This window comes from Phalacrocorax carbo, chromosome 1 (genome assembly GCF_963921805.1).
Source record: "Phalacrocorax carbo chromosome 1, bPhaCar2.1, whole genome shotgun sequence".
NCBI lineage: Eukaryota > Metazoa > Chordata > Aves > Suliformes > Phalacrocoracidae > Phalacrocorax > Phalacrocorax carbo.
The window spans coordinates 117471704-117488145 of NC_087513.1; the positions used below are offsets into that span (position 1 = coordinate 117471704).

At 40.4% G+C, this 16442-nt stretch overlaps 1 protein-coding gene across 2 annotated transcripts in view; it reads left to right on the plus strand.

The window, feature by feature from the left end:
* MORC3 (MORC family CW-type zinc finger 3) overlaps window positions 1-16029 on the plus strand; it is a 31366-nt gene extending 15337 nt beyond the window's left edge. For both annotated transcript variants that reach the window (XM_064471515.1, XM_064471507.1), the window contains 10 exons: window positions 84-203; window positions 631-728; window positions 5520-5624; window positions 5734-5856; window positions 5985-6059; window positions 6892-6934; window positions 8217-8404; window positions 8991-9822; window positions 10288-10451; window positions 13537-16029. In XM_064471515.1, the coding sequence (XP_064327585.1) occupies window positions 84-203; window positions 631-728; window positions 5520-5624; window positions 5734-5856; window positions 5985-6059; window positions 6892-6934; window positions 8217-8404; window positions 8991-9822; window positions 10288-10451; window positions 13537-13690 (1902 nt within the window). In that variant the 3' untranslated portion in view covers window positions 13691-16029. The remainder of the gene's footprint in view (window positions 1-83; window positions 204-630; window positions 729-5519; window positions 5625-5733; window positions 5857-5984; window positions 6060-6891; window positions 6935-8216; window positions 8405-8990; window positions 9823-10287; window positions 10452-13536) is intronic.
* Window positions 16030-16442: the final 413 nt, after the last annotated feature.

The following is a 16442-nucleotide window of genomic DNA, read 5'->3' on the forward strand; positions in this document are numbered from 1 at the left end:
ACCTAGTTTAGAATGAACACTCAGTAACTATATTTTTGTGTTATATGAGATTAACCAGACTTTTCCTTAATATCTGGTAAAAGGCTAAAACAGTGAGAATTACTTTTGGATTTAACTGCAGAAACAAAGATCATTATGGAATAATGATGTACCACAAAAACAGACTCATCAAAGCTTATGAAAGGGTTGGCTGTCAGTTAAAGGTAAGAAATTAAAGTGCAAAAATATTTTAACATCTTTAGAAATTTTTACTCAAATGCTGATTTTAAAAAAGAATACAGGTGGAAACTAGGCTGTTGATGTATCCTTTCTAAACCCACCTTTCCTAGTTTGTGCAGCAGTTAAAAATTGTATTAAATTGTATGCTGTAGTTTTAACGTTTGTTTGAAACTAAGCTTGATTCACAAATATGGGCCTGAGCATATCTTCAGGACAAAAAGAGGGGTGGAACAGAGGATTATTTTTTTTTTTTTAGGGGGTTTGCAATCGAGAGTCTTCTTGCAGAGGAGTCATAAGACAAAGTTGTTTTTCATGTAGTGTGTATTTAGCTTATAATTACCTCTGACAAACTCTTGCTATATTAGCATAGAATATATGTTGGTTTTCCTGATAGATCTTAATTTCTTACAGGCAAACAACATGGGTGTTGGTGTAGTTGGGATTATTGAATGCAACTTCCTGAAACCAACTCACAACAAACAAGATTTTGACTACACAAACGAATACAGGTAAATGTGTGTTTTTATGTATATCTTCTATTGACTAGTGTTGTTCACTGTGAAATACTATGTGATACAGGCTGCTTCTTTTCTAAGTAGTAAGAATAAAATCTTATGACCCATCATTAAACTGCACGACTGTTCTGAACAGTAGGGGTGGGATGTTTACATCTACATTGGTCATACTGTATTCATTGTTTAGTCAGTGAAGCCTAGAGTATCATACACATCATTTCAAAGCAGGTGCCCTAGAAGTGGTTGGTTGCAGTTCTGCCCCTTGCTGGTTGTAAAACAATCACAGAATAACTCGCCAGGCTGTGAATATTTGTGTGGCACGTGGCGAAAACTGTGATACATGAATCCCACACTATTAACTTTTTAATAACATTTTTTTTTGGTCGTCTTTTGAAAAAGATTTGTTGGATATTTTTGAGGCCTTCTTTTCAATTTCTTTCCTAAGAGTGGACTTCAGTGCCCTCAAATCCTCTGCTACCTGATAGAGCATTTAAAATACCTAACATCCTGAAGGCAGCAGTGATTTGGGACATAGCTTTGTTTCAGTTTTTATTTCTAACTCAGGGTTCCCACTTTTTCAGGTATCTGCATCCATCCCATCAGTCAGTATCTAGTATGGTATTTCCTATTGTTAAACTGTGAACCAGATTGGGAATGTAGTGTGACTTAAAATTTTCAGAAATTATAATTGTTTAGAAGCAAGGTGAATTTCCTAGTCTGTTTACATTGCTCTGCTGTGAATCAGTTTTGCTGGCTTGTGGGGGAGGAAAGGCTAGAGGGGATGAGTTACCCAGGCAGTTTTCAGGCTGAGGTGTAAACACTGTCCAGGGAAAAATTGCCTGACTACAAACTTGGAAAATTGTTCTATTGTATTACTTTATTTCTTTCCTTTCATGATGTCAAGGCTATTTTCTGTTTCCTATGCTTCTTCATGTGAAGGGGCATTAGGACCAGCCACCTCCTCCAGCAGCTCTGTCCTAGGACTCCCTCATGCCCAGCCATGGGAGCCCAGCCTGGGGACCCAGGGTCTCTTCCCAGGCTGAGGGTCACAACTGCTACTTTTCTGTTTCCAGACTCAACCAGTAGGAAAACTGAGCTTGTGTCCCAGAGATAGACACATAGAGGGCATGGATGTGGCTGGTTACACAGACTGCCACAAACAAGGTCCACCTATGTATAGTACTCAAAATATTAACAGCCAAGTCCCTTTCCTCCTCTCCGACTGGTAGAGATAGAAGCTCACTAGTGAAGGCACACATGTGACACTCTAGGTTCACAAGCATATGTACACTTGTGGATCCCCTGAGTACTGGCATAGCCCCTCTGTCTTCCTGGTACCCTTGCCTGGATCGCAGGCCCTTTTACCTGCTTCACAGGTCCCCTACACACTGGCTAGTGTAGTTTGATGTTCACTAGCAAATGTGCGCACTCACACCACATTCATACCACAAAGGCCCCATATTTGCAAGCCTCCCTAGGTATACCAGCATGAACCTTTGCCTGCCTGATACCCCTGCCCAGACCTGGGGCCTCCTGTTCACTACTGAGTCCAGTTTGGAGTTTGCTAGCAGATACACATGCACACCAGGACATTGGGAGTGGGGAAGATGCAGACATTCATCCTCCCACCAGCAGCCAGCACCAGATGCATGGGCTGTGACCCAGTCCTGCTCCAGCTGCCAACGCTGAGCCCCTCACTCATGCTAGTCTACCCCAAGAGGTGGTTTTTGGCGAGGGGGGACACCATTCCTAGCTCAGTGGGTGGCAGCTGAGTCCCCCACTTGCTCTAGTAGGTAACATGAGACACCCAGTCTTGACTCCAGTAGCTGGCACTTAGTCCTTGCTGTACACATGGGATAGAGAATGAGATTATGTACAAAGTTAAGAAAATATTAAATAAGATACAAGAAGATAGGACAGACAGCCATGATCAGGTACAGGGCTTAGCCAGACAACTGTACTGACTGGACCTGTTTTAGATGCAACCAGCTCCTTTTATACCTTTTTCTCTCTATGTCCCCTCTTTGTTCCTTCTTGCTCTCCCCCTTCCTATGCACACTGCCTCATCAGTTGGCTTAGTTCCACTGACTCTCTCCAAGCATCCTGGACACTCAGGTTTGCATCCTTATCAGTTGCAAAATCCCAGTTTGCCTGCGGTTTCTTGATAGCCCATCAATTAGTGTGAATGATCAGGTTTGTTTCTGGTTATTGTCTTTGCCAATGCTAATTGGTCGGATGTGTTTGTTTCCTTCACTTTCCTTATCCTCCCAACTGAAAAAATAAACATTTGCACACTCCACATATCCTTACCAGTTAGTGTGACTGACCGGGTTTGTTCTTATCACTACCTCCCTTGTCAATCAGGTTTGTCTCGATGTGTTTGTTTATGGCTCCTTTGACCATATGGTGGTAAAGGAGCAGGCACTTTCCTTTTCTGTGCCCTAACACTTGTTTTCAACGTGGGGTTAGAAACTCAGGGTATTGGCTTGCAAACATAGGTGGGGTAAACTTCGGCAGGAGAAGTCATTACTTTTTCAAGCTGCATGTTTGCCCTTCAGCCAGTTGTGGTTCAGCTTCCACTGACAACCTGAACTGTCCACAATGCCTTTCCTGACTTGCCAATTTATATGCAGCTCTGCATATAAAGATAACCTTGAAACCATACCAGAGGGCTGTAATAAACAAGCTGTTCTCTGCAGCTGAGAGGCTATAGCAAGATAAATCTGGTCGTTCCTGCTGTTGAAACAGCAGCCCTCTGAAGGAGGAGTGGCAAGCCTGATAGCTGCTACAGCCACTACAGTTCAATCTGCCTATATCTTTAAATGGTACCCACAGTTTGTGCTGCTCTTTGCAGTGATATTGTTACCAAAACTGCGGTATAGTAAAAAATAACTCTTTAACACCAATTTAGTATTAAAGAGTAGGCATTCTTTATTGCAGCGCTGGATGCACGGGGGTCTCTCCTCCAAGCGTGCATACCTTACACAGTCTTCTCATCTGATTTATATAGATCAAAAATATATATTCATTTTATCCATACATATTCAATATTATTCTTTTTGGTGATTGGTACAAACTTGCTCACTTCATATGTAAATTATTTTGCAGGCTTAGTTGTCCTTTCCCATTGTTCTCTTCTGAGTAGGTGGTATTGCTTGGGTAGGTGGTCCCTGAGTCAGTGGTTGCGATCTCCCCCTGCTGGAATTACCTTTTACCTACTTGGCTCTTAATCTTGGCAGTCCTGGCCAGTTTTCTCAGTCCACTGCACGAAGCCACATTTTGTCATCCTCTACTGACAGAAACACATTGTCTATTGTTTTGTTCACATGAATGATTACCTAGATACTAACATGCAGATCAACAGATACACTGATTCGTACACTCCATGTTCCCATAATATAGCAACAACATGTCCAGCTTCAAGCAGTTCCCGTGTTTCTACCACTAGCTAGCAGGGCTGTTACTGAGAACACATGGTAAAGCAGATGAGGGAATTGGTCAAATGAAAATAGGTCTTTTAGATATTTTTTTTTCTCAAAACGGATGTTCCCTGAACCATTTCCTGTGCAGTGGTAGGACTGCCAACAGTTCCCTTGGCAGAGGGGAAGGAATTAGGAATGCCATAGGATAGTAATTTCTGTTGACCAAGGTTTGCACTATGTTCCCACACGCTGGCACAGCAAGCATTGAATGCTTTTTACTTGTTTCTTTTTAAAAACAGTTGTAATGTGGGCATAGAGATACTACGCTTGAAAGATCTTTTATAAAGGTTTTTCTGCGAAGAGTGCTACAGGTTTCCAAACAGTAACTCCAGCCCAAAACAGAAACATAAAACTCATGCTTTAATTTCATGATCAGTGTAAGCTAACCTGCTCTTCTCTCGCCAGGAGAGATATGTGAACCCATCCATGCATTTCTGCACATTTCTGCCCTTGTGGTACTTCTTTTTTTTTGGCATAGAAATTCATGACTAGGGTTCAGAGGTGATCCAGATTAAAACTCTTTAGGTCAGACTAATTCACTGCACAAACATTTGTCTTAGCTCAAAGGGCAGGGTGGTGTAGGTGTTGGAATAAGCCAGGCAGAGAGGGATGGACGTTCAGGCTCTGCTTACCCAGCCACTTTACTGTGATGTAAATTCAGCATGCTGAGAGGAGGCAGTCTTGCCTCTACCTCACCACCTCACCTGTAGGGCTGCTTGTTGTTCTTCTGCACCACTTCCTCCTGCGTGTGCCAGCTGTAGTAGTCATTGAGCTGCACAATGGGCCCTGAGCAGGAAACGGATCCAGCTAAAAATGAACCTAGGGTAAGACTGGCCTGCTCCTTTTAGCAGCATGTAGACTTTAAACTACATTAAAGCAATCATACGTTTGCAATCTCCATGTAGTACGTCAGCTTAGAGCAGTCATGAACCTGCAGTAATGGATGTACAGAAACATCAGCCAAATACACAGCTAGGTACTGAGTTAATAGAGGTGGTTGTGTCTATGATTGAGGTTGAATGGGTGAGGTAGCTTCAGAGTTTGCAATATGCACTCACAGCGCTTCTGAATTGAACACTCTTGGTTCCGGTCTTTGTGCTCCAACTCCTATTTCCAGTAATATCTTTTCTAACAAACATGACTTCTCATAGTTCCTGATTTCCAGGGTTTTCTAAAAGCAAAAAGCTGACTGTTGCACAAATAGAAATATTAGTGATTCATATGTTTACTCTTTTACTGTAGTTTATAAAGGGTCTTTGTGCACTAGCATTGAATTATTTAAGGTGGTCTCTTCTCTTTTTAGACTTACAATAGCAGCATTAGGAGAAAAGCTTAATGATTACTGGAATGAAATGAAAACGAAGAAAAATGAAGAATATCCACTAGCTTTGCCAGTTGAGGAGATACAGTGAGTATCACTTCTAAAGGAAGACTTTTACATACTGCTATTACTGTTTTACACTCAGTCATGAAAATGAACTTTTAATGTGGAAGTTCTGATATTTTTTCCATCACAGAAAACAGCCTGATCAGACGTGGGTACAATGTGATGCGTGTTTGAAATGGCGGAAGCTGCCAGATGGAATAGAGCACTTGCCAGAAAAGTGGTACTGCTCACTGAACCCTGACCCACAATTCCGGTAAAATTAGATTTCTGTGAATATCTGAATGCTGCCTTTGGTTCTTATTTTACCACCTTTTACAAGCATGGATGTTAAGCTCTTTCTGTTGCGGGTTTCCCCCCTCCCCCCCCCGCCCCGTAACTCAGGAGTTGTGAAGTGCCAGAAGAACCAGAAGATGACGATTTAATACATCCTACGTATGAGAAAACTTACAAGAAAAAGTGAGTACTAGAGACTTTCTTAGAAGTGTCTCAACACTAGAAAAGGAACATGAACACTAAATGCCCTTTTCTCTCATCTGTGGTATAATTGCAACTCTTCTGAGAACATATCCAGCCAGAAAACAGTGCCCTGAAATAAAGACTTGATCGTAGCAGTGAATAGATGAATAGCACTGTTCTTCACTCTGTTATTAGCGTGTTGGCATTACATTCAAATGTCTCTCTGACTCAACACCTGTTTGCCCTCCTAAATCAAAATTAGGAAAGCCATAACGAAAGGGGCCTCTCTCATTTAATAACTACTAAGGAGAGCGATGCAGCAATTGCTGTTAAAGTACAGCTCTCGGAGGGTCGTTCTTTTGTAGTAGTAAGCTTTAGGAGGATAGTTCAGGATGTTAGAGAAGCAAGCTACTAGGGCTGTTAGGAGGCATTGTCTAGACAACTGTTTTCAAGGTCCACATTGAAGCAGCTGAATACCTCAACACATTTACTTAGGAAAAAGAGGCTTCTTAGCTAAGATGTATGGGGCAAAAACTGACTTGGGTAATTTTAACTAATGCTGGCTACCATTCTAGAAGTGGGAGTTTTGGGTTTTTTCAATTTCTTAAAATAAATTTTAATCTTAGAGTTGTTTGAAGTTAAGCTATACTAGCTTCTAAGTTAATGCAGAAAATTTTCATTCCATAAATCATATGTTCATTAGAACTTTATTGAATCTTGCTGGGATAGAGTGTATTGTGTTTGCGTTTAGATTTTGAGGTTGGTTTGGTTTTATAATGAATTAACATTTTGAATCTAAGCTTTTCCCCCCCCTCTCCTTGCTGCTGTGCAGAGACAAGGAAAAACTGAAGAAGCGACTAGAGTACAGCCACCAGGTAACTCTTGAAGTTGATGGGAAACTGACTTTGCTAGCAGAGTTGTTCTTGCTGGCAAAATACTATGTAGTTGGATCGAATAGGCCGGGCTTTGAGTTAGTTTGCTTTAGGTAGTGGCCAACTGACTGGTTTAAGATCCTGTTTTGTTCTGATGGCTGTACAGGTTATGCTCACTATTAGTAGACCAGAAATCCCCCATCTCTGCTGTCAGCGATGGAAAATAACACCATTACTTTCTATATAGTACTAAGAAAGTTTGAGGGGGACAAAGTCTTCTCACAAAATAGTACTAGAAAAGATGTCAGTCACTCATACCTGTTTTTAGAGCATGGCATCTAATGACTGAAAGTAGATTTATTGTAGGGAGATGTGATGAGGATATGAAAGTAAATATGCCCTTAAAATTGGGGCGGGGGGTTGGGGATGGACAGACTTGTAATAGCTGTACTTTTGTAAGGAAGCACTCGAAATTAAATGCAGATGTAAATCAACATGGTTGAGTGATGAGATGTGTAGAATGAAACTCAGAATCAAATTTCCTAAGTGTGATTGCTTTCAAAGTACTACCCTAAGAATACTCCATTTCTGGAGAGGAGGTTTTGCATGTGCTGTTTTAACACATATTCTTGATTGTATTAATCTTTCTGCCATTACTTTGGTGCAAGTACAAAAGTAATTTCTAAAGGTAAGATATTGTTCATTTTAGACATAAGGAATTATGAGCAGCTCTGACAGAGGTGGCTGTCCCATACTTTGCGTATGATGGTCAGACTTCAGACAGAGGTACAGCCTGGGAAAAGCTCTTGCCTGAGATTCTATGGGGTACTTTAAAATAGCTCTATCTAGAGAAAGACTTGTAAGATCAGAAAGCTGCTTTCTGACAACAATAAGTTTGTGCATGGAGAGGAGTGTGTGGCTGGTGCACAGCATTCAAAGTCCTCTGAGAAATCTGCCAGAAGCCTGTAATTATGATATAGAACGTGCTGCGCTCTAATATGTTGTATGTCTCAAACCAACATGAAGGAAATACTTCACACGCATCAGTGGAGTTTGGGGGAAGGAGTTGTGCAATCATTAAGAAATCTAGGGTTTGGAACATGGAGTCTAGTTAGCCTTTCTCATTGCAAAATACTGAGCCTGGGTTCAAGCAGATCCTTGTAGTATACATAAGAAATGTCGCTCAGAATTTTAGGTGTTGGCAGTAATCAGAACTGCTTAAACCTATTCTGAAGAATCTACTAATGTCGGTTTCTCTTCATTCGTAACTAATATTACCTTATAGATCAACAATGAAATGTTTTTAAAAACACCTGTTTCTTCAAGTAAAGACTTCAAAACATTCTCAGCTGTGAGTGGAAAGGAAGCTGTTCCAAGATCAATTTTACCAGAAACATCAAATGCTTCTGTCAAAAGACCCCTGCTTATTTTAAATAGATCGGTATCTTCACCTCATTCTGATACTGATAACAGGTTAGTGTACAGAGTAGATTCCTATTTCTTTCTAAAATAATAATTGTTAATGAAAAGGATGGTGTTGGATATAGTCCCATCTTCAGGTGAAAGCTGCCAAAATTAATATGTCACTTTTGGGAGTACAGGAAGCAACAGGTTGATAAAAGGTACTTAGAAACCTTGTGAAGTACAAAAGTGAATGCAGAAAAAAATACCATGCGCTGGCAAGGAAAACTGCTTAGTGGTTTGTCTGTTTAGGGAAAGAGTTTGTTGTGTTAACAGCACTCTGCAGTATGTTTTCCTTAACCTCCATTGGTTAAGGAACAGGTGCGGGGGGGTCATTTGTTCCCACAAATACGGAGACTGAGTCTGCTTCAAAATAATGTATGAAGGTAATAATTTAGTGTGTGGATGGCGGCCACTTGTTTTTACAGGAAAGGTATTTAGCTTCACAGCTTAAAATACTATGCAGGGAGACATCCCTTTCTAGGTATTGAGTGGTATTTTTTAATAGTGCTTATAGAAACACTAAACATAGTTTGAAATAAGTGACTCTGCAGTATTTGAGCAAGACAATAATCAGTTTAATATTTTGCTTCTCAAGTCTTAAACGGAAGACACCTAGTTGTGTGACACCAGTGTCTTTAAAGATGCCACGATTAAATGACAGAACATTCAACAATCGTGATGATGATGATGATGAAGATGTCATCATTCTAGAGGAGAGCAGTACTCCAAAGCCTTCAGCAGATTCTGATGTTCCCATAGTAAAAACTGAATGTATTAATTTGGATCAAGAGGAGAAGCAGAAAGAAAACTGTGATGTCGGAGAACCTGGCAGTGCAGCTACTTCAGAATCAAGAACTGAACAGTTGACCTCAGCGACACAGACAGAGCTCCCAAACTTAGTTGTTAAAAAGGAAGAGGTAGAGGAGGACACCAGTATTCAAGTTCCCAGGGCGGAGATGGAAACTGAACAGCCCTATGTTAATGATGTTTCCGAGACATCTGTAGATCTTGGAAATGAACTGAAAAATCAGCTGCAATTATTAAACAAAGAAAAAGAAATGTACCAAAACAAATGTGAAGTATTAACCAAACAAGTAGAAGCACTGGAACAGAGGATTTTAGAAATTAATAATAAGTATGTAAAAAAAGAAATGTGCCATCAGTCAACTGAGACAATTTCTTTATTTGAAGAAGAAAATGTTCATAAAAGAAGTTTGGCAGAAGTGACCACTCTCTATGAACAGGCCTTAGAAGAAATAGCAAAACTAAAGGAACAATGCAGTACCCTGCAGAACTTAAAAACTGAATGCAGCAAGTGTGCTGATGGTGAAAATAAGAGCGAGGTAGAGGAAATTGCTGTGCAGCTTGACGATGTTTTCAGGCAACTGGACAAATGCAGCATTGAGAGAGACAGATATAAAAGTGAGGTAAGTTTGTTAAAACAGTAATATCCTTCAAATTAACAATCAAATTATTTTTGTTTTGCCTTTTTAAATGGGTGTTTCATAGCAGTTCCAGTACACAGTGTGTTGTGTAGTTCAGTCCACTAACTAATCAAGCCATGTAAAATGGGGAAGAAATACTAAAATAGCCTAGGAGCTTCTGGATTTTCGCTTCCATAGATAGGAATAAGCAAACTTGAGAGAGACTGCAAGGCTCTGAGTGGCTCTGACTGCAAGACTAGAGACTGAGCAGGCTTAGAGGGAGCACACATACAGTGGTTTGGCTGACAGCTGGTCATTTTAAAGCAGTTTGTCTAGGTTGTCATATATTAAAATTGCACTGGAAAGGTAACTTTACTTAAATTTGTATAAATTTAACTTTATAGGATATATAAAATTATTTATATATTTATATAAAATATTTGATATATAAAATTATTTACTTGCCAGAGTGAACTACTAGAAGTGGAAAAAAATCAAATTGCCTGTCAGTGTGAAGAACTCAAAGCAGAAATTGCACAGTTAAAAGCTTCAATTCCACAAGCAGTAGCACGTGCAAATGATTCTACGACCAGTAATGTAGAAGACTCTGTAAACTTTTCTGATGGAGAAAGGTATCAATTTTGTTCTTTCTAGACTATATTTCAAGCAAGATTTTGGCTTGCTGATTGTATCTGAAACATCTTGATGAAGGTTATGTCTATAATCATAAAATAAAAAGTGATGCTTGGAATTCTATTCTACTGCCTCTTGTGACTCCTAACTCAGTAACATTTTTTTACCAAGTAATTTATTTAATCTTTTATGATTTAGGTATTTGTGTGAGCAGGGTTGGCCATTGCACTATAGAATGCTGTACCGATGCTTCTTAAAATACCAAAAATATTATATTATTTCTAGGCACAACTTACAGAACAAGGAGAGAGAAAGGAGGCAGGAAAGAGGGTGATCATTAGTTAATGCTGAGTAGACGAATTTGAATTTTATATTCTATTTTTCTTTCTTGGATCAATAGTACTCTACTGAAAAGAGTTTGGGTTTGGTTTTGAAACTTACCTTTCCTGTATGGACTTCTTGCTGCAGACCAATCCTGTGGAGCTAGGTTGTGTCCAGAGTGTATCTTTGAACTAAACAAGGGTTTAAACTTGCAGCTCTTGGTTAATAGAAATAGCAAACACACAAAAGCAGTACACATACCAGATGGATGAAGGGGTGAGCACTCCAGCAGGAGTATAGGCACACTGCCTGGGAACACAGGATGGGATTGAAAGCCAGAGCTCGGCTGGACTTAAAACTGGCAAGGCCTGTGAAGGGCAACCAGAAGGGCTTCTGTAAGCACAGGAGCAGCAACAGGAGAACTAAGAAAAATATGGGCCTGCAGCTCAGTGGGGCAGGTGCTTAGTAGCAAAGGACATGAGATGTGCGAGGCACAAATTAATGAGGTACCCAGTATATAGATGAGATGCGTCAGAGGGAGCTGGCCAATTGATGGCAAGTTGGCTTTGCAATGATATCTCCAAAAGGTTGTGCAGTCAATGTTCCTGATGCCTGTAAGAAGGCAGTCTTCATACCCATATTTAGGACAGGCAGAACTACAGGCTGGTCAGTGTAGCCTCAGTCCCTGGGAAGACTATGGAGCAAATCCACCTGGAAGTCACCTGCAGTTTCATGGTAGTCAAATCCACCTGGAAGTCACCTGCAGTTTCATGGTAGTCAAGGTGATTAGAAACAACCAGCATGGATTTACTGAAGGCAAATCATGCCTTTTCAGCCTCGTTGCCTTTTACAATGAGATGACCAGCTCTGTGGACCTTCATTTTAGCAAAGCTTTCATCGTGGGCTGCCGTAATACCATGATAGCAAAGTTTGTGAGGTATGGTTTGGATAGGTAGACTAGGAGGTGGGTCATAAAATTGGCCAAACTACTGAGCTCATGGATTAATATTGAGGTCAGTAATGGTTAATGCCTTCATTAATGGCCTAGATGATGGAGCAAAATTAACTCAGTAAATTCACGATGACATCAAGTTGAAGGGAACCATTGATACTCTGGAGGGTAGGGCTGCTGCTGAGGGCCCTTGACAAATTGGAAAAATGGGCTGAAAGAAATCTCCTGGAAATTCAACAAAGGCAACTGCAAAGTTCTGCACCTGTGTTGGAAATACCCCATGCAGCTGAACAAGCTGGAGACTACTCATAGGAAAGCAGCTTGGAAGAAGATGGCCTGTGATTCTGGTGGACTAAAAGTTGAATGTGAGTCAGCAGCGCACTCTTGTGGTGGGATAACCCAGTGCTTACTGGGCTATATTGGCAACAGTTCAGCCAGCAGTTTGAGGGAAGTGATTCTTCCCTAGTATTGGGCACTGTGAGACCAAATATGGGGTATTGTGTCCAGTTTTGGGCTTCCTGGTATAGAATGACGCTGTCATATTGGAGCAAATCTTCTGAGGGGCCACCAAGATGGGTAGGGGCCTGGAGCAGCTGATACAGAGGGGGAAGCTGAGGGAAATAGCCTTACAAAGCGTGGGTTACCTTGAAATCCGATTGCTCTCTTCTGCTGCCTAATGAGAGAGTGTAGAGAAGATGAAGCCAGCCTCTTCCTATGAACACAGTAATAGGATGAGAGGCAATAGACACAAGCTGCAACAAGGGAAATTCTGTTTAAATGTTAGAGGAAAAAAGTGTTCACAGCGAGGGTAGTCAAACCCTGAAAAGGGACCCAGGGAGATTGTGGAATCTTCATCTTTGGAGATTTTCAAAACACAGGAAGGACCTAAGCAACCTGATCTGAGTTATCCCTGCTTTGAATGTGTGCTGCTGGGGTGGGAGGAGGGGAGGGGAGAACGGTCTGGATGATTTTCAGAGACCCCTTTCAATCTAATTTTTCTCCTGTGGTTAAATCCCCCCTTCATCTGCCAGCATTTCATTTTCTTATAGCATCTGACTTGTGCTGCCTAAAAGAATTTGCAAATATATGCAGGACTTGTAAGTTGCACCACAAGTCCTGTTGGGATATGATGGCGCTGTGGAGGCTGGCTGCTGGAGGTGATAAAGGAACTGATGGTAGACGGAAATGCTCAAGAGAAGGGATGGGTGATGTGGAAGCGATTTGATCAGGAAGAGGACAGAACAAGGAGATCCAGGAAATAAAGCAAAAAGAGGAGGTGTAGCGTTTTCCCAGTGCTATAACTCTTCCCTGTTTTCTCTTTATATTTTAACGCCTTTGGACAAACTACTTTCTTGCCTTCTCTCTTCTTTTTCTCTTGTTCCCATAGGTGGTAGTAGTTTGCTGTATATGTAAATGTATAAAAATACTAAGGTTTAATATTGTTTTGAGAAAAAGGTGTTGTGGGATAAAGAATTGGGCCAGTGCTTATTTGCTAACTTAAAACCATTCAGAAACGTTTCTGATCTGTTTTGGGAAAGGCAGAATTCACTTTAGCCCTTAGGATTTGTTTGAAGCTAAGGGAACATACACCTTCAAAATTAAAACTCAAGAGGCTCAGCCTTGAGAAACTGGTAGATTTTGAAATTATCTTGACACAGCTTTGACTGCATCAGTTTTTTTGTTGGCTTATGGAAGTCACGTACAGAGCCTTTCCAGTATAGAGTAGCAGTCCAGCTTTGTTAAATGAAGTACTGTGTATTCGAACATAAAACTTAATTTACATCTAATCATATCTAATTATTTCTTCACAGCCTGAAACTACGCTCTCTTCGAGTGAATGTTGGACAACTTCTGGCTACAATCATGCCTGATCTAGACTTGCAGCAAGTAAATTATGATATCGATGTAGTAGATGAAATTTTAGGACAAGTTGTAGAGCAAATGCATGAAATCAGTAGTACTTAAGATCTTAGCAGGCGCTTATTTGATCTTCCATTATAACCTTTGTGTAGGTTCAAAATTGTGTATACTGCTTCTTGACTTTATATATTTGACATAGTTGGATCAATAAGTGTATATACTTTACATGCTTAGATGTTCCCAGAGATGCAGTGGGTGTTATCTTCACTTCCTCTTAAAGGAACACTATCAATATTGACCAACCCTGATGTACTTAATTAAGGAGTTTGCTTTTAAAATGTATTTGTAATTAAATTTGCAAATATTTTTATGGTTAGGAATCTTAATACTTTTCTACAAAAGCTTTTTTGTTGACTTTTGACCTTATGTAAGCATTAATACTTGCGATTCTTTCCTCTTCTAAAATCTAAGTAGTGGAATATTTTAAAAACACAAAAAAAGAACCTTCCTTGGTTTCCTTCTCAGAACAAACCTTAGTAGTGTTGTTGTATACTACACTATTGTTTCATTGCTATCATCAATGTTGTATGTTGCATTAATGGGGTGGAAATGTAACTAATAGATGAAAATTTTGGCCATAAGGGTAATATATGTTTTACCACCAAAAGAATAAAAATTCCTTAAGGGTTTTATTGTGAAAACTGATGATCTTCGACTCCCTTTTGGATCTTTTGATGTCATTGAAGGGAAGTATCTGTACATAGTTTTGCAGCATAAACAACTCCAATATGGCTAGGATATTTCAGCCTTTTCAGTGATGGAAACCACATGCCTGTTTGTATCCTGCCTTTGCTACTTGATCGTTGTTTCCTACATCTAAGAACCTGTCTGTATTTGAGAGCAGTCAGAGAGGTCTTCCCACTTGAACCCAGCAGTGCTGGTGCACAAGCCCAGGTATGTACCAGTACACGGCTTCAATGGTTACATTTCACACACAGCTCTTGCCTATTTTTTTCCAAGTCAAGGGCAGTTGGTGGAATGGGAAGCATCCTGGTGGACCGTTGGAGAGAACAAGCTGGGGTGGCATATCCAAAGCTAGCGTAGGATTCCTGGGCAACCTCTACTCTGCATCGAACGCTGCCTCTTGAGATGTGAAGGCCTGTTCTCAGGGAAGCCCAGTGCTGAACAGGATTGACGTAGAGGTTGGTTCTGTCGTGTGTGTATATAGATGCTTATGTATATTATCTCAAAAACCAACTTGTTGCCGTATTAAACATACAGTCTGCCTTGGAGTCTGTCAGGCTGAGGGTGCTGACAATTTGTTTCTGAAACTTACCGTCCTAACAGAATGTACCACGCTGAGTACGAATGGGTCAGACGACTAAATCCTTGGTTAAAACTAGCTGAATTGGAAGTACTTTGAAAATGAGGCATGTTTCCCTATCTGTAGTGTTAACTACAGAGTGAGCTAAAGCTGAAAATGTTCAAATATAACTTGTTTATGCTATATTAAAGTTTAGACATCTTTTATTACAGGTGGGGTAGGGGATTCCCCCCCCCCCCCCCCCTTTTATTTCTTTTAAATGTTTTACAGTGACTCTTAAGCCTCTAGTTCTATGCCCTAATGCTCATGCAAAAACCTCTTGGAAGAAATGGTACCAAGAGAAATCGCTGTTACAGTGGTGACAGAGTTTTCAGCCATTTGCATGTTTTTCTTTTGGAGTCATCAGGAATGAGAAGAAAAGTGGCAAAGATAGCAAGTCCACCTTCTACTCTGTGGTGGTATTTGTCATCCAAACAGTGATCAAGAAAAATGGTTCTTGCTTTTAAAAAAATTGAAAAAAAAAAAAATCATGAAATGGCATTCAATATGTTCATTCCTATTAAGTGTCTGTGTTTTTCTATAAAGCCAACATTTTTGGCTTTTGCACTGCTACTGTCCTGATTTAATGAGATGATGTTCCTTTTACGTCAGTCAGTTTCTTTTGATGGACAGTATTTCCATTTGAAGACGCTATCTAACCTAATATGCCAATAAGAGTTATGCAGTACTGTTGTACTTGATAATGGATAAATCGAGTGTTTGATTTTTGAAGAGGTGGCTGTAATATAACTGTATGACTTTTTAAAAGTTTATATTTTCCATTTGTTGTGTAGTTTTCCATTTCTTAATCATTATTTATTATGTTTCATCAGACTTTGTAGTTGAATTTCCTATAGACAACTGGCAAAATATAGCATATGTCAATACTAGAAATGGCAAATCTACACTGTATGTTTACACTTTGGAGAACAGTGGACTAATGGAAAGGGGTTTTATTTGTTAAAATGTATTTTTTTTGTAAAAAAAAAAAACAACTATATAAATCTGAGTTTGCAGGATCAAAACTTGTATGTGATCAAATGCAATGTTTTTCTTTATAAATAAACTGCAGAATGGCTGATGTTTCTGGCTTATTGTAAGTTTTAGGTCTTAACGACAAAGCTGGCTCAGCCTGGTTCCGAGTGGAAGACTCGGGCACACCACGCATGCCCTCAGACTGGGGAGCATCCCAACTGGGCTGCAAACCAGCTGCCTGGCTGGGCTTCCTCAGGCAGCCTGTTTTGTACGGGGAATTCTGTTACCCAGTTACAGGACTTACTGTAACAGGATTTGGGACAGAACTGTTTCTCAAGGCCTTGTTAGAGTTGTCTTCGCGGTACTAAGGCAGAAGTGACAGGAATGCGAAGGTAAGGGCAGTGAGGTGGGACCACCTACCTCTTGGGGTGACAGCAAGCTCTTGGAGCGGGCCTGATCCGCTCTCCTTGTGACGCTTTACCCTTAGGCAAGTTGATCAGTTCCCCACCGTGACAGGCT